At 38.7% G+C, this 19581-nt stretch overlaps 1 protein-coding gene across 3 annotated transcripts in view; it reads right to left on the bottom strand.

Annotated features, from left to right (window-relative positions):
* The window catches only part of slc25a26 (solute carrier family 25 member 26), a 191456-nt gene that overhangs the window by 45419 nt on the left and 126456 nt on the right, over positions 1-19581 (bottom strand). For all 3 annotated transcript variants that reach the window (XM_008105406.3, XM_003217807.4, XM_062969687.1), the window contains one exon: positions 2751-2795. In XM_008105406.3, the coding sequence (XP_008103613.1) occupies positions 2751-2795 (45 nt within the window). The remainder of the gene's footprint in view (positions 1-2750; positions 2796-19581) is intronic.

Below are 19581 nucleotides of genomic sequence, written 5' to 3'. Positions count from 1 at the left end.
TGGGATTCACGGGAGCTAAGTTTTAGGACCCCTCATGAAAACCAAAATCTATGGATGCTCAAGTTCTATTATATACAATGGCATATGAAAATGATGCCCCTCATATGGCAAAATCACAGTTTGCTTTTTAGATTTGTTTTTAACATTTTCAAGCTATGGATGGTTGAATCCATGGATGCAGAATCCATGGATACAGATGGTCGACTGTAGACAAACTAGAACTTGTTAGTCTTTAAGGTGCCAGAAAATCCTCAAGTAAGTGAACATTGTTATGAGAGCTCCAAACTCAAGTAAACTTTAAAAGACAACCCTATAACTTACATACCAGGCTGATCAGGTCTCCAAATATTTCAGTGGAACCTGCTTTTTAATCCCTATAGACATTCCACATGTATTTTTCAAAGGCTGATAACTAAGCATTTAAGCTTCATGTGCACTTTGTACACATAGCCTGAAGGTAATTTTATACACACTATTTTTAATAACCTTGTGCATAAAACAAAGTTTGTGTACAGAAGGGTGTCACCATCTCAGCCATCCATGTGGATAGTTTTGAAGTATTTTAGGATTCAGATTTCTGAATACAGGATATTCAACCTGAATATACCTCAGTATTTCCTGAATACTGGTCATTGTTTGTAAAATGCAAACTGACTTGTCTTATCTTTCTTGTTCACTGGCGTGACACTATGGCTGTGTGATATATAGATTTTTCTATGTGAATAAATAATTTCAGTGCATCCTCTCCAGCAGTCTTCCTTATACATCCTAGAGCTCTTGTTGTCCTGCAGCCCATTAACAAATTAGGTTGTGATTAGAATGCAACAGGTATTTTCAATCAACCCAAATGAGACATTCAAGCGAGGATAATGTAAACATTATTAATAACACGCTTCTCTTGATGTCACGCTATGGGAGGCTACATTTTGGGTCTTCTTCCAGCAGACTAATTTTAAATGGAAAATCCAACTCAGGTTTCTTTTTATGTCAGTCAAGCAAGGCCTGGCAATGCTTGAAATCTACTAGCATCTGACAGCAGTTTTGTGGTTTATGCAAAATTATTTTGTGGTCTCCATCAAGTTCCAAGTGGGCAAATGGTTTGGAGCCCAAAACCAGTACTATAATTTACGTTAACTGCATGCCTCAGAAGATAGCCGAGAGGGTGCTTTAAAAGGGGAACTGGTTTGTAGAACTGCCCTAAACTAGAGGTTGCCGCACGACCACAGCTAATAATCAATGAAGTAATCTGCAGGCCCCACAGCCTTTTAAAAAATAATTGAAACCCCCCACCCATGTAGTGACTGTTGCCTCCAGTGTTAGTGTTAGAACAAATCTAAGTCTAAACTATTCTTTAGGGTGAACTTTTTGAGGGGGAGGTTCAGCGTCTTGGATAGCTCCTTTAAAAGTCAGGCAGAAATCCTGAACAGACTGACCACCACCACTGCTTCTATCCCTTTAAAAGAAAAATCTGAAGACCCCAAATATAATTACTATCCCTATTTAAATTTTCCCTATTTATATTAAATTGGGCCTCAAGAGGGATATCGGATCTCCATAATTCCATAACAGTAGCTAAGTAGATAGAATCACAGAAAATTCTAGAGTGGGAAGAGACCACAAGGATCATCAAGTCTGATCACCAACCACACAGGAAGACACAACCAAAGCATTCCTGACAGATGTTTAAAATCTTCAGAGAAGGAGATTCCATCACACTCCGAGGCAGAGACCTCCACTGCAAAGCGGAATCCCTTTTCCTGCAGTTTGAATCTATTGCTCCATGTCCTAGTCTCTGAAGCTGCAAAGTCCTGGAGCAGCAGAAAACAAGCTTGCTCCATCTTCAGTTTGATATCTTTGAAAGAAATAATTAAACATGGCTATCATGTCACCTCCTTCCCTGCTCCAGGCTAAAGATGCCCAGCTCTCTAAGCTGTTCTTCATAGGGCATTGTGGTGAATAGTGTTGTGTGTGGTACTGAAACTCCTATCTGGCATTCAACGTAACCAAGTCAAGAGAACCTAGAGACCCCATGTAGTAAATTGGTTAGAGAGCTGTACTGTGCTTTGGAATATGTACATTTATGTTCCCCATTTGGCTATAAAACTCACCTGGGCCAGTCACTCTCAGCCTTACCAGTCATATAGAGTGACTATGAGGATAAAGTGATTAAGAAGAGAGGTACATATGGCACCTTGAATTCACTAGAGCTAAGGTAAAATATAAATAAGACAAATGATACTAGTAATAACAATCTTAATCATACTATTAATAATAGTATTATCCATAAATTTCACACTAGGGAATGGGTACAATAGGAACAGGATAAAAAGGAATTAATAAAGACTAGTACAGCAGTGACCCGAAACAATCTTAATGTATTTTTTATTTAAAAAATTACAAAATGTAGGCAGATTATGCAAAAAGTTATTCTGGAGAGTAAAGCAACTGGATAGATTCTGAAAGTTAAAGTCCACAAAGTTGATTCTTCCAAGTACTGACGGTTGAGGTATGGCGGGATCTATTTTGCTATGTTTTGTTTTGTTTTATACCAAAACTGCAAAACCTCTTAACCAAAGTCAAGTATAAAAGATATACTTTGGAGTGAAACAGCAAAGGTCTTTTCTTGCTCCTTTTCTAATGATAATGCCGATGTTCCAAATTTTGGATGGCATTTTTTGCCAGTGAACCTTAACATTTCTAGTTTGCGCTTGTAATAATTTTAGTATTCAGTATTTTTTCAAGGGACTTACCTTTAAGAACTCCCACAGAGGAAACTGTACAAGAGAGAAAGGGATCTGGAGAGGGAAAGAGAGAAAGAGAAAAACACCTGTCACATAAGCAAAAATGGTCCATTGGTTTACTAAATTAGGAAAAGTTATTGTTCATTCAAGGCATTGTAGCTTATTAAAATTATAAATCTTGGAGGATTATATTATGCACACAGCTGCTAGAGAGCTGGTTTTGCTACAGAACCTTTGACTTTGTTTATTTCATTCCCTGCTGTGAGGTTAATGTATTGTAACCAGGGTGAGCTTAAAAAGTACAAACTGGCACCAACAAGTATGGCAAATTTGACTTAAAAGTCTGGAAAAGTCATAGAGACGATGATTTAGAAGCTACGCGCAATAACCCAGCTTGCCAAAGAACTGCGCGCTCAGGTTTAGTGCTCAGCTGTCACAAAGGATTAACTAAAGACTTAGACTCTTTCTAAGGAAAATCATATAATACCTGACTGTTCTCGAATCAGTACTGACCACTGAAATAGAGCAAAATTATTATCCCAAGCTGTTTCTGCAAGAAAATATACTGATTCCTCCTTTCATCAGAATCAACACCTAAATGCTGAAACATGCACCTATTCTCTTTTCAACCTCTGACTTTTGAAAGATTATGGGGTGTATCATTGTGGCTGGGCTAAGATCCTGGCAAGAGGTCCACTCTTTTCCATCACACAATGAGCTTCTGTAGTCCATTTATGGAAGAGATTTGGCATTGGATTACCTAGGAGCCCTGATGGCGTAATGGGTTAAACCCTTGTGCTGGCAGGGCTGCTAACCAACAGGTCAGCGGTTCAAATCCGGGGACAGCAGGTGAGCTCCCTCTGTCAGCTCTGGCTCCCCATGTGGGAACATAAGAGAAGCCTCCCATGAGGATGGTAAAACATCAAACATCTGGGCATCCCCTGGGCAATGTCCTTGTAGATGGCCAATTCTCTCACACCAGAAGCGACTTGCAGTTTACCAAGTCGCTCCTGACACACACACACACACACACACACACACACACAGAAAAAAATTGGATTGCTTGGCAGCTCTGCAACCTGTCGTTCTTGCAGCTATTCTCAAAAATCAAAGTATCCTCATAAAATGGTAGAAAATAGCTAAATGTACATGGAGTGGGTTGTTGTGCATTTTCCAGGCTGTATGGCCATGGTCCAGAAGCATTCTCTCATGACATTTCACCCACATCTGTGGCAGGCATTCTCAGAGGTTGTGAGGTATTAGACATAGACAGATGGTGATATGGACCAATAGCCAAATGCAAGTGTTTTTGTTTATCTTAAGAAATATGTTAGAGTAATATTCAGCAGTTACATCTGTTCCTGTATTTTTTTAAAATGTATGCATTAAATTAGTCATTTTCACAATCACAATTAAAAATAAATAAAGCCTAAACAATTCATGCCAAGACTCTTGAGTGCATTTCAGCATCATGTTAAATTAAATGTCACAATGAATGGCTGGTTCTCTGATTCACTTTTCTTTATTAGATGTCTGTATAGATTTCATAGGACATCTCTGATCTGTGATGTAAATCCAATCAAGCTGAAGCCTGCCATGTTGACAGTCATGCTATAATATTGTTTTACGTTTAAAGTTTATAGCGCCTTTATAGAACACAGGTATTACCTCACAACCTCTGGGGATGCCTGCCACAGATGAGGGTGAAATGTCAGGAGAGAATGCTTCTGGACCATGGCCATACAGCCTGGAAAATGCACAACAACCCAGTGATTCTGGCCATGAAAGCTTTTGACAACACATTGTACATGGAGTCCTTTCACAGAACAAAATGGTGCTACCAAATTATTGCAAAACTACATAGTGGTGAGAAATATTTTTGTATGACTTCATTACTCATCTGTGAGTCTATGCTGGGTAGCTGTTTACGGCTTCTTGGGGTTTTAGGATAAATTATCTAAATTAATCCCAGTGAGGGCAGAACCACTGAAATGAATGGGATTTATAAATCATCAGTAATATTTAATGGGTATATTCTAGCTGGGATTCACACTAGATTTAGCCCAAAGTTTATGGAGGGTCTAATAGTAGGAATCTCCTGATTGAGAATTTTTGGTAGTGGCCAAACACACATTTTTTTAAAAGGCATACATTTAGCAAATTTGTTAGTGGAAGAACATTCTTGATTTATTTCATTATTCTTCCTCATAAACATTGCAGCTATTTCCACTGGATGAAAACATTCACACTAGGAATTTATGCTTATTTCCCCTCTGAAACCAATAGGAATTAAGTGTGTGTAACTGTATACTGGACTATAGCCATTGTTATTTTAGCATATTCATTGTTTTATCTTGTTTTTTTATCCTGTCCATAGAGTGTTTTTGCAAGAACTGTGTTCTAGAAAGGCGCTATAAACTTTAAACGTAAAACAATATTATACCATGACTGTCAACATGGCAAGCTTCAGCTCGATCAGGTTTACATCACAGATCAGAGTTGCTCTATGAAATCTATACAGACATCTAATAAAGAAAAGTGAATCAGAGAGCCAGCCATTCATTGTGACATTTAATTTAACGTGATGCTGAAATGCACTCAAGAGCCCTGGCATGAATTGTTTATGCTTTATTTTTTTTTTATTTTTTTTTTTAAGTAATTTTTATTGTGCTCTTATATCTTGCGTGAAATACAGTGTCATAACCAGTACAAGACAAAACTGAACATAGAAAGTGGACATAAAAACCCCCTCCCATCTTGACAGACACAAACCAAAAAAAAAAAAAAAAAAAAAAAAAAAAAAAAAAAAAAACCAAGACACACATATACATTAAAATTGACTTCCATCTATTATCTAGTGTTGTTATTGTTTTTTCCTTGATACATTCGATATTGTTCTATTTCCTCTTAAGTTCAGTCCTTCTTTTGACCTGAGGCCTAATTCTCGCCCAATGTTACTCATCCAGAGTATATACTTATCATCTATATTATCACCTTAAAGTTTTCATTTCTTAAGTAGTCTTTCATTGGCTCCCAGTTTGTCGCTTTTCTTGGTTTGCCCTGTGTGTTTGATAGTAAGTATGTCAATTTATCCATGTTCATAATTTCCAAAATTTTATTAAACCAGGCATTTATTTCTGGTCTGATTTTCGTTCTCCATTCTTTTGCATATACTAATCTTGCTGCCGTAGTTAGGTAGCAGAATAGAATTTCTTTATTTCTATCCTCCAAGTCTAGCATTCCCAGTATCAGTATCTTGGGATCTAGATTAATCTTGATTGACAGGATTTTTTGTATATTTTGATGTATTTCTTTCCAGAACTCCTTGGCTCTCTTACAGGTCCACCAACAATGATAGTAGGAGCCTTCCTGATCTCCACATTTCCAGCATTTGTTGGAGGTTTTTTGTAAATTTTAGAGAGTTTTTGGGGGGTTAGGTGCCATCTAAAAAAAATTTTGATCCAGTTTTCTTTTAGATCTACCGAGTATGTGTATTTTAGTCTTTTATTCCAGCATTTCTCCCACTCTTCTAATTTAATTGGGTACCCAATATTTCTCGCCCATTTGGTCATGCATTCTTTGATGCTGACTTGCTCTGTCTTCCACTCTAATATTTTTTTATAAATTTTCGATATAATTTTGGATTCTAATTGTATAATTTTATCCCAGCATGTTTCTTTGTCTTCGAATCCTATCTTCTTATCTATATTAAAGTACTCTTTAATTTGGGCATATTGGAACCACCCTATGTTCTTAAAATCCTGACTTAGAATTTCCTGTGTTTTGGGTTCAAAAATTCCCTTTTCTTTGGTTAATATATCCTTATATTTTGGCCAGAGTATTCCTCCCATTTCTCTTCTTTGACATGCCTCTAAGGGGGAAACCCATAGAGGTGTTTTCAAGAAAATCCTTCTCTTATACTTATCCCAGATCTTTATTAGGGATGACCGAATAAAATGATCCCCAAAGTTTCTGTCTATTTTTCTTTTTTCATACCATAAATAGGCATGCCATCCAAAGCGGAGGTCTACTCCTTCTAGCGTCAATAATTTCGTTTTTTTTAGCGTAGTCCAATCTCGAATCCACATTAATTCCGGGTACGGCGACATGGCGGCTGGCTGAGGGCTCTTTGAGTACCGGCTTCCCAGAACGTCCAGGTAGAGCCTAAAGCTCCCCCTCCTGAGCGGATCGAGGCTCAGGAGGTAGCTAACCCCCTTGGTGCCCCATAGAGGATCCCTGAGAGTTGTTTTCCCTCAAGGAGAGCAGCCAAAGGGGTCCGGACGAGGGAACAGGGGGCAGCGGACGGGGGCAAAGCCGCGCGGGCGGCGATCCGTTCCCGCAAACAGCTTGCCTAGCCGTACTTTTCATCAAGAAGGAAAAAAGGAAAAGACGACACACGAAACGTGAGTTCATGAAACAGAAATCTATAACTGGTGTATGAGAGAAGGTATTTTCAGGAATAGAAGAACAGAGGATTAGAATCTGAGGCCGTTGGCACAAAAGAAAAGGAAGGAACCTAAGGGGAGCTTAAGCGAAGCCCAAACATAAAAGACGCAGCTTCAAAGAATACTAAACCCAACTAAACCTCTGGAGCCCCGCCGACGACCCCTGAGAACTGTTTTCCCTCAAGGAGAGCAGCCCAGGGGGTCCGGACGAGGGTCCTAAGGGTGGCGGACGGGACGAAGCGACAAATAGCCAATAATTAAGGTTGGAAAATTGATAAACAGACAAACAGACAAATAGGCAACTTAAAGAAAACCAGAAGGGTTTAACCCTGTAGAAACATAAGCAACCCAGGGAATTGGGGGAAAAAAAAAACACCCGTATACGCCAGGCAAAGAAGGGGGGAAAAAAAAAAGAGCCTTGAGAGATTAATACCTCGCCCTTAAGAGATCTGATCAGAGCGCCGCAGCTGACCTTGAGAGGATTGTTGTGTCTCAGGAGCAGTCGAGTAGAGAGCCGGGCGAACTTTGGCAAGGTTCCAACAGAGCCCTGTGGTTAGCACGTGTTATATGGAGCTCGGCTAGAGGAGGATCCGGCAAGATTTCAGCAGCGCACAACAGGAAGGGGAGACAAAAGGAGACGGACCAGAAGGAGCAATAGCAAGCAGCCCGGGCAGAGGGCGATGGAGAGCCCGAGAAGGGAAGGCGTTTCACAGTAAGAGCAACAGAGAGGCAAAGGCATTTTAGATAGGTTAAAACGGAAAGAAACTCGAGCGGCAGATCTACAACGGACAAAAATAATAATAACAATAATAAATAAACATAAGTTCAGACGAAACCCAAACGGAGCCAGAAGGTGAAGAGGACAAAGAATAAGGACAGGACCCAGGACGAGAAGCAGACGCTGACGAGGACGAGAAGGAGAGGTGGACGAGGAATAAGGACAGGACCCAGGACGAGAAGTAGACGTTGACGAGGACGAGAAGCAGACGGAGGGGAGAGGACAGACGAGGAGGAGAAGCAGACGAACGGAAGGAGGGACAGAAAAGGAAGGTGGTAGAAGGGACCATTAACCAGAAGGCCCTAGAGTGAGCCCAAAAGACCATACCCCATAGGTTTATCTTACAGAATAGTGGACCCAATTAAAATTAGGTCCTAAAGACTTCACCCACTACCCATCACAATTAATCCAACCAATAGAGATAATTAAAAAAAAAAAAAAAAAATGGCGACACAGAAGGGAAGGATGGAGGATAGAAAAATGTTTGAAAGAAGAAACTCATTGCCGGGGGACCCAAATCTAAAGGACATTATGAAAGAACTTCAGAAAATTACAGAAAACCAAAGATCATTCCAAGAGCAAATGCTAAACATACAGAGGGACTTATCGGATGAACTAATAGGAATGAAAAAGGAAATGAAGGACATTCAAAAGAGTATCAAAGAAATCAAACAAGAGGAACATAAAATGGAAAAGAAACAGGACAAACTTGAAAGAAAAATAGACATTTTGGAAATGAAAAACGCAAAACTAGAAGCAAGACAGGAAAAAATTGAACAAAAAGAATTAGACCTCCAAATAAGAATTAGAAACCTCCCAGAAGAGCCAAGAGAAAATTTGAAGCTAGTAATAACCCAATTACTGGCAGACCTGATCCAAATTACTGATGAAGAGATGGAAGAAAACATTGACCGAACCTTTAGAATAACAACAAATTTCTCAAAAAAGAACCATGTACCTAGAGATGCAATAGTACAGTTCTCAAAGAGAAAAGTCAGGGAGGAAGTACTCAAAAGCAGTAGTAAAAATACTATTAGATACAAAGGAGAAAAAGTGACAATACTTAAAGAATTTCCCACAAGCACAATACAAAAAAGGAGAAAATATCTCTTCCTCACTGAGGAACTGAAAAAAAGACAGATCAAATTTAGATGGGAGAGGAGGGAAGGTATCATGACAACATATAAAGAGGAGAGATTTTGGCTGACAACTGAGGACAAAGCCAAAGACTTTTATGAAAAACTAATGGAAGAAACAGTGGACCCCATCAAAACCGGACAAGACAGTGAAAGGAAGAGAAAGAAACCCAGAATGTTCTCTCCAGAAAAGACTGAAACTGATCCACCAACACTCGAGACTAATTCACAAACCCAGGAAATGGAGCTACGGGGGGAGGAGGCAGCCAATCAATGCTAAAATATGGAATTAAAAGGTTATGTAAATAATATTAATGGTTTAAACTCACCAAATAAAAGGAAAATTTTATTCAATTACCTTAAAAAATGCAAATTTGATGTAGTGTCTCTTCAGGAGACCCATATCCACCAGAGACATGCTGGGCACCTAATCAATAAAAGTATCGGAAATGAATATATCTCATCAGCTCCCGAAAAAAAAAGAGGGGTAGTAACATATGTAAACCCCAAATGGACATCAGAACTGGCTTTCAAAGATGAGGAGGGGAGAATGATTGGAGTAAAAATTAAAATCTATAACAAAATACTCCTGGTATGTAATGTATATACTCCAACTGGCCCTAAAACAAATTTTATTAACACATTAAAAGATAAAATAGCTGAACAAGAATTTGAAGAATTAATAATAATGGGAGACTTCAATGGGATAATAGATCCGGACTTAGATAAAAAAGGAGACGGTAATGGAGGTAAGAAATTAAAAAATGGAAAATTACCGATAAATTTCCAAAAACTCCTACAAGATTGGGACCTAAAAGATGCCTGGAGAATCCACCATCAGCTAGAAAAAGATTACACATTTTTTTCTAACAGGCATAAATCATGGTCCCGTATAGACATGACATGGATGTCAACCTCACTTATACCCAAAATCTCAAAAATTAGAATTATGCCGAGAAACTACTCAGACCACTGCCCAATAGAATTTATAATAAACAAAACCCAGAAAACACGAACTTGGAGACTAAATGGCAATCTGCTAAAATCAGAGGAGGATATTATAAAGAATAAGAAACTTATTAAGGAATATTTTAAGATAAATGACTCAGATGAAGTAACGCAGCAAATAGTATGGGAAGCCAGTAAGGCGGTAATGCGGGGTCACTTTATACAACAGACCGCTCAAAAAAATAGGCAGAGAAGAGAAGCTCTCAACAAAGTCTTAGAGGAAATTAAAATTAAGGAAAAAAGGTTAAAAGAAGCCCCAGGAGACAAAAGAATAAAACAAGAACTAGAAATCTTTAAGAAACAAAAGACAAATTTAGAATTGGAAGAATTGGAAAAAAAATTAAGGTATATCAAGCAACAACATTTTCAGCACGCCAATAAACCAGGTAGATGGTTGGCTTGGAGAATTAGAAGGAAAAAACAATCCCAACATATAATAGAAATAAAAACAGAAGGTAAATATTATACTACAGAACAAGAGATAGTTAAACAGTTCTACAAATTTTACAGTAAATTATATACCAAGGACCAAATAAAAAAGGAGGAAATTATGAGTTTTATAGGCAAGCAAAAACTAGCCAAAATAACGGATCAACAAAGGGAAAAATTAAATAAAGAAATTTCTGAGCAAGAAATCAAAAAAATAATTAGAAAAATAGATGGGAATAAAGCACCAGGCCCAGATGGACTCACGGGGATATATTATAAAGTCTTCATTGACGAACTAACCCCTTATTTAAAAAAAATTATGAATAGGATCCTAGATAATAATGAAATTCCAGATTCGTGGAAACTCGCTACAATCACAATGATCCATAAAGAAGGCCAAGATCCCCAAAACGTGAAGAATTATAGACCTATTTCACTTTTGAATCAAGATTATAAAATATTTACATGCATCCTAGCGGACAGATTGAAAGAAGTTCTAAAGGTCTGGATAAAAGAAGAACAATCAGGTTTCCTTCCAGGGAGACAACTAAAAGATAATGTAAGGGAAATTGTAGATATCATTGAATATTATGAAAAAAGTAACAAGGAAGAAATAGCTCTATTAGCGATTGACATGGAAAAGGCTTTCGACAGTTTAAATTGGGATTTTTTTAAAATATTAATTAATGAATTAGATATGGGATATAGATTCAATAATGCTATCAACAAAATATATGAAAAACAAGAGGCCACAATAAGAATAAATTCAATAGAATCAAAAAAATTTAAAATCTCAAAAGGAACCAGGCAGGGCTGCCCCCTCTCCCCTTTACTATTCATTTTTGCATTAGAAACACTAATTAATTCAGTCAGAGAGGACACAGAATTAAAGGGAGCAAAAATTAGAAAGGAACAATATAAGATTAAGGCCTATGCCGATGACCTAATTTGTATCATAGAAGAGCCAGTCAGAACGGTAGGCAATTGGCTAAATAAATTAGAAAATTTCGGGAAAATTTCAGGACTTAAAATAAACAAAGACAAGACCACCTTCCTAACAAAGAATATGACTGAGAAAAGACAGTTCGAATTAACAACAATTTCTGGAATTAAAGTTAGTAAAAAAATAAAATATTTAGGCATAATATTGACAGCCAAGAACTCACAATTGATAGAAAACAATTACGATACGAGATGGAAGGATATTCAGAAGCACTTAGCAACCTGGAAAGATCAGAAACTATCATTCATGGGGAGAATAGCGGCAATGAAAATGACAATTCTACCGAAGATGCTTTTCTTATTTCAATGCATCCCGATAATTAGAAATGCAGTTAGATTCAAAAAATGGAACAAAGATATAAACAAATTTATTTGGTCAAACAAAAAACCTAGAATTAAAAGAGTGTACATGATTGACGAAAAAAAAAGAGGGGGACTGGCACTCCCAGATTTACAATTATATCACGAGGCCTGCGGTTTATGCTTTATTTTTTTATTGTGATTGTGAAAATGACTAATTTAATGCATACGCTTTTGCAAAAACAATACAGGAACAGATGCAATTACTTAACATTAATCTAATATATTCCCTAAGAAAAACAAAAACACTTGCATTTGGCTATTGGTCCATATCACTATCTGTCTATGTCTCAATTTCAACTTCCAAAAATGGCAAAACAGCATAACAAAAAGAGTGTTTGTTGTAATGTAAAGGCTTCTTCATCTTCATGGCTATGTCTTTATCTCCTAATTGATGTAGGTGGGTTGAAGGACATAGCTGGATTAGTCTGGATCAGAAAACAAAAGGGATCCCTTTATATCAGCTTTGAGAGTAATTGAGAGAAAGATGGTAACCAAAGCTTTTATTGACTTCATCAGATAAAAGAAGGACTGAAATACTATATATATTCATGTACAAGGCGACCTCATGCATAAGTCAAGGGAAGGTTTGGGGGCCAAAATTATTTATTTTTATATGACCCGTGAATAAGTTGAGGATCATTCTGTAGAGAGGGGAAAGCACCCATGCACCACAAGGAGCTTGCTACTCCTGGCTCGCACTGCCATTTCCTTGCTGCTGCTCAATCACATAGTCGTTTCCGACTCTTCGTGACCTCATGGACCAGTCCACGCCAGAGCTCCCTGGCAGCCGTCGCTGCCCCCAGTTCATTCAAGGTCAAGTCAGTCATTTCAAGGATACCGTCCATCCATCTTGCCCTTGGTCGGCCTCTCTTCCTTATTCCTTCCATTTTCCCCAGCATCACGATCTTTTCCAAGCTTTCCTGTCTTCTCATGATGTGGCCAAAATACTTCATCTTTGCCTCTAATATCCTCCCCTCCAGTGAGCAGCTGGGCATTATTTCCTGGCGGATGGACTGGTTGGTTCTAAGCTCTTGCCTTTCGCCACTTAACTTAGATACGGGGATGTGATACGAGTTAAGGTATAATACTCATTTTAATGAAATTATTAGACACATATATGAGTATATGTGTGTGTATATATATATATCAATTTCAGTAAAATGAGTACTGTACCTTAACTCTATATGAATATATGAAGCCACCAGTGGCACAGCAGGTTAAACTGCTGAGCTGCTGAACTTGCTGACCGAAAGATTGGCAGTTCGAATCTGGGGAGCAGGGTGAGGTCCTGCTGTTAGCCCCAGCTTCTGCCAACCTAGCAGTTCAAAAACATGCAAATGTGAGTAGATCAATAGGTACCACTGTGGTAGGAAGGTAACAGTGCTCCATACAGTCATGCTGGTCACATGACCTTGGAGGTGTCTACAAACAAGACCGTCTCTTTGGCTCAGAAATGAAGATGAGCACCAACCCCCAGAGTCGGACACAACTAAATTTAATGTCAGGGGAAATCCTTTACCTATATCTATATGAGTATATACAGCACTGTATATTTCAGGTCCTTCTAAATCACAAAAATGAAACAGAAAGGACTATTTTGCTTCTCTCTATTGTTTTGTTTTGTTTTGTTTTGTCTGAAAATAGAATTTTCTATTAAAAACCATGTAGCCACATAAAAGCTTGTATATAAAGATGAAATGAAACATACTGTATGAACGGAGCTGTAAGCCCGGTATGATAATGCTCTGCCACATCCACTCGATTTCTACTGTCTAGTACCTTGTAGACAAAAAGGTCTCTATTGCTCTGCATCCTCCCCCATGTTTTTCAACACCACAAGAGTTAAAGATTATTGTCTGGTTCTTCAGGTTGCAGCTAATGATTAATACATGAGTCTACACCATTCCTCTGCCAGGCAAAACTAAGCTTGACAGACACCTGCCATGGGAAATTTGTTATCTAGTCAAGCAGGAAGTGGCACTGAGAAGAAATCAATGCCACTGCTGTACATTGAGCTGACAAACTGAAATCTCATAGGAAGCTTCTCATCACAAACAAGGATGATTTTCCCTTGTGGCATCTCAAAGCCCCACAGTAAAGGTCAAACATGATTCTTATTTATCAGGGCCATGAAACCCAAGTGCCGCGATTAAATTTCTTCCTGTCCCCAATTTCAGGTGCCAAATCCCTGTTCATTTTACAGCAGAAGCTCTAATACATTTACAAGGAGAGATACAGACTTGTAAAAGGATGCTTCATTTTTGAGATGGAGTTAACGGTATGATCACCATGACCGGTGTGATCAAATGCAATATTACTTTATCTAAGAGCTACCCAGTTTAGGATGAAAAAACAAATTGTGGTGCCCTTGAACTGATCCAGATAGAAGTCAACCCAAACTCTATAATGGCACACAAAGAGATGAAAAATTCAATGATCTGAAAAACTGGGCTGGCATTTTTTTTTAAAAGCAGCAAATAATTTTCCTGTGACTGCCAATATACTTTATAAAAATATAATGGTAATAGATCCATAACTTGGGCAGGATTTCAAATGATAAAATAGTGTGGCATCAATTCCACACAGAGCTTCTTACAGTTCTTCATAGCAAACAGAAGCAAATTATATTAAGAATTAATATGATATAATGTATATAATAATATTTGGTATTATCTAGGAACAATAAAGGTTCAAACTTCAGTTCATATTTTGCATATGAAAGTTCTACTTAAAAATTGACACAAAAGATATGAGGGGCTTCTGTTCAGTTCAGTGAAACGGCGGGTGAAAGATTTCATCTCTACTCAGACTACATACATATTTCATTCTAAGTCCTACTTCTGTGACAACCACAGAAATCCATACAGTCTGATTCACCAAGGCGTGGAATTGTCCTCAAAAGCAGAGAGTAAGTTCTGGCAAGCTCTACCAAGGGGAAAAGGTTTCCAATATGACCCAAGGGGCAGATGTGTGTCTGCAGTCCATGAGCCTAGCTCAGTAAAAAGAGGCTTATGACCAGGAGGTTGGTCACTATATGATGAATTGGCCACATTCAGCTATGGATACAGCAGCAGTATGAAATAGTTGCAGCTGCATCAGTGGAGGAATCCATGAAATCATCCATTTTCAGGGAATGTATGTGTTTCTATGAATAACTGGGGAAAAGGCATGGAGAGACAAAATATATAATGTTCCCTCACTTATCGCGGGGGTTAGATTCCAGGACCACCCCCAATAAGTGAAAATCAGTGAAGTAGGGACGCTATATATTTATACATTATTTAAGTAGTTATACACTATTTTAAGTCTTTATCAATCAGTAGTGTGTTGATAAATCGCCTCCTCCTTCTGCTGCCGCTTGGGCTTCTTTTCTCTCCTGTCGGCTTCTCCTTCCTCCCTTCCTTAGGCTGTAAATTGCAATTTTTTATGATTTATAATATTCTTTTAGTGTTTATTGAAAAACCGTGAAACAGCAAATCCGCAAAAAGCGAACCGCGAACTAGTGAGGGAACACTGTATCTGTTTCATATATAACTTAATGTTAATAGTCTTCGCATACAATAATGCCGAGCATAACAAAAATGTTCACCACTTCAACATGAAATGCAGATACTTGCTTATTATTATTACGTAGAGACCATTACTATGCATTTTGAGAGGCAGAAATCTTTTACAATCATAGTCATAGGACATTTCCACTCAACCCATCCAAAATCCATTATTGAAGACACTAGGGATTTAGGCTCAAGTCTTATACCCTCAGTCTGCATTCTAACATTAAACTGTGGCTCTTCTCCAGCATTTATTAATGTCATAATAGATCTTCAATGCTCCATCCTAAACTGCTAACACATTTACACATTCTGATGACTATAGTATAGAATCAAATTTTGTTAATTTGGGAGTCAAAAATATATCGAGCTTATCTTATTACTAAGGACGAGTTAGGGTTCTGTGAAAACAATGGCCAGGGACATTAGAAACCAAACAGTACTAAAAATAAGCAAGAGCTGATGATCATAGCAAACATTCATGGTTCCACTAGGATGCATTACCCCATTACATTTAAATAGTTGCCGATGATGATGGTTGCCAAATCTAATTCAACTCCTATTTTTAATACTTATGGTTCCAGAATGTTAGTAGTTCTCACTGTTCTCCCTATGGACCAAGATGTTGCTATAATTATCAGAAACACTAAGAACCTCTTCACACAGGCTTCTTTTTGGTGTTCTGCAACTGAGACCGATGGCTCCCATCACACCCATTAAAGTACTTCCAGGGCAGCTCCATGGCCAAACTGGAAAAAAAATCCCTGCCACCACCAAAAAGAACCTGGCAGTGCACAATGGGAGGCTTTCCATCTTTCTGTAAGGAAAGATGGGTTGAGGCACATTTCTGTCTGATGCGGTAGGGGGAATCTGGGTCGGTGCAGAGCATGGGGTGACAGGTCCCCATGTCCCCTGGGTGGGCTTATGGTCTCAGGGGTTGCTCTAAATGTGAAAGGGCCATCTACCCAATTCTGCACACTGCTTTACAAAAACATACTGTTTGCAGATCAAAGGAAGATGCCTCCTTGTGCATGTGATGAGATAATAAGTGAATAGCAACCTAGATTTCAATGCCTATGCGTATGAATGCGTGCCTGATTCTGAACAAGTATATACTTGGAGAAGCATGGATCCGCCTTGTGCTTCCTCTGTCCAGATGTGGTAGGGGTCTGGAGTGGAGCATGTGATTTGGGGGAGAACCCCCCCCCCCCCTTAGTTGGGAGGAGAGGGAGGAGGAGGAAGAGAGAAAGAGAGCAAGTAAAGCAGAGGTTGCAGGAGTGTCACCTCCTCCTCCTCCTCTTTCTCCTCCTCTGTCGCCTTGTCTTGCAAGTCTGGCGGGATGAGGATGTGGTGGTGGGACGCACTGGTGGCGACGCTCTTCCTGCCACCTATGTTGACCTACTGGAGCTTTGGCCTTTGCCTCATCATCCTGGGAAATATTTAGTTTACCTTGGCTTTATCTGTCAACTGGTGTGTGTGTGTGTGTGTGTGTGTGTGTGTGTGTGTGGTGAGAGGTGTCCTCTCTCTCATTGGAGGTGAGGGGTTGCCACCCCCTGTCTACACAGCAGAGTGCAAGATAAGAGGCAAGGCATCTCTGTGGCTCTCCTTCCTTCCCTCTATGTGATAAGGGGAAACTACAACAAAGCGGGGCATGAGCCAACAGGTCCCCATGCCCCCTGTGCCAGCACCGCCAAGATGCAAGGAGACAGCCTGATTCCAGCAGAGTGTGTGATGAGGTGGTTAGAAAGCCATCATGGTGTAGTAGATTCAATACTGAATTCTAAGAGACAAGGGCTAGAATCTTCCACAAGATTAAGAATGACATTTCCCACAGTTTCTACACAAGCATATAGGAAAAACAGCATATGAAGCTGAACATTCAACATGGAACCAGAAAAGGCCTAATTTCAATTTCATAACAGAAATCTAGAAAATTGGGGCTTCACTACTAAACCTTATTGGTTTTTATTTGCATTCACTGAAACCAAATACTATCACCTGTTTTTATCCATCAGATGTGTAGCTAAAGTACATAAAGTGTGTATCAAAGTAGCTTGAACAGTGAGTGATGGTCTACAAAGACCCAAACATAGGTCACACAACAACCCCACTTTTCCCAAATATTCCTGGTGCAGCCTTGGTCTCTTAAGATAACAACCCTCTTAAGTCTTTCATTACAGTATTCAGCTCTACTATTGTCTTCTTGCACCATTCATTTTCCGGAGTAATGAAAGGACTGATGCATAGACAGCCCTTGAAGCCACTGTTTCCTGGGGCACCCATTTCATGTCATCAATAGTAAGCCCATCTTTGTTCAAAAGGGGAAAACAGTAAAAAAAAAAAAAGGAATCCTTAAGTAACCCCAATAAACCACTACTGATTAACCACTGTTCATTAAATTAACCATTCATCTTATTCTATGCACCCCAAACAATAAGGAAATGCAAGTTGTGAGAAAAAGCTGGAGTTGGTTGTCATGGAACGTGGACATTAGCATTACTACTGGTGACCTGACCACAAAACAGAAGGAATGTCTGAATTCTCCAGCACAGTTTACTGTCTTGTTATTGTGGACATTGAGTTTTTGAACAACCAGCTGGATAACTTTGTCTTTTGAAATCACAGTGGACGGGAACTCCACACTGAGAGATCCTTTCTTAGGATGGAGTCTATGGAAAGCTATCTCTCAATTTAAATCAGAAATGCTCAAGGATTCCTTCATTATTAAGTACTAAATAAAGTAATCTCACCCGCATTTTACAAACTAAAGTACAAACTGAAAAATATTTATTTTCTACAATTAGCTGTCCTTTGTTATGCATTTCTCGCAAAAAATCTACCAGTATTTGTGTGTTTAGGTTTAGATAAAATCCATTTAGAAGTGCAAGTTTGAGATAAAATATAGTCAAACAGGCATTCAAACTGAATTCTCCTGTGTATTTTTTAAAAAGTTTTGCAGATTGCTGTGGAAACAGGATTGAACAGATCTACAAATGAGTACATGTGTAACCAAGATAGGCAAAATGAGACCACCCTGAACATCTATATAGCAAATGGTTGACATTATGCTCAATTGCCTTCCCATCCTGCTTCTCAACATTCACATAGTTCCACTCCTGCTGATACAAACATGATTCAAGAGGAAGAAGAGGAAAAAAACAGGAAAAAAATGCTGCTTTTTTTGGTACAGTTTGATTGTACAGAATTCTGGGACATTTACGTAGAAGCGAATGCTTAGTATTCATGCAGTGCTTTTCCTAATTGCTCAAAAAAGTCCACCCTGAGAGGAAACTCAGTAACAAACAAGTTGTAGTTTCTTGCAAACTATGAAAAGTAAGAAAAGATGCATTTTTCCAAATCTCTTGCTAGGAGATTTTTTGACAGCATCTTAGCAGAAGCCCCTTTGAAAAGGGGTGGGAGAAGGCAGCCCTAACATGGTGTCACAGATACAAAGAGTGCTTTCTTTACGAGGTCATTCCAAGAGTGACAAAAACTGATTAGATTCACCACAAGCCTTTTTTTACAGCTACACCACAATTAGGGAGATTAAAACATCTTGCTCCAGAAAGGGCTTCTTCTCTTTTTTGGCTGTTTGTAGATAAATTGCATTTTGTGATTATTTTCCTAAAGAAATCACTGAAACAGAAGATCATCACGCCTGCCAAGCATTGATATTTACACCTGAAATATGTTAAAACAACAGTGAAAATGTGTTCCGCACATGTGGAAAACTTTCTGCCAGCAAAATTCTGGCTGGCTCCGTCAACTCTCCTACAATGTTCACAGAAAACAGACACTGGGGTACCAGCCTTCTCTGCCTGTCTGGCTTGATGTTATATAGCCGGACTGATTATTCAGCAGAGTTGACTAACATCTGAATTGCTTCCAGACGGAGAGCAATTATTTCAGAATGTTTTACAGATTAGCATGGCCCGTTTTCTTTTGGACAAATCTACGTCAGCTCAGTAACATCAACAACAATAATAAATAACATTATCAAATTTATGGGAACCAACGTTGCAAGCTGGCGTTGCTCAAAATTAACCCAACCATGTTTTATATGGAATAGGCTGTTAAATACGGTGCACGTTATACTCCATACCTCTTTTCAGAGACACAGTACTTGTT

This window comes from Anolis carolinensis, chromosome 2 (genome assembly GCF_035594765.1).
Source record: "Anolis carolinensis isolate JA03-04 chromosome 2, rAnoCar3.1.pri, whole genome shotgun sequence".
Lineage (NCBI taxonomy): Eukaryota > Metazoa > Chordata > Lepidosauria > Squamata > Dactyloidae > Anolis > Anolis carolinensis.
This window is presented reverse-complemented; position numbering and strand designations above follow the sequence as displayed.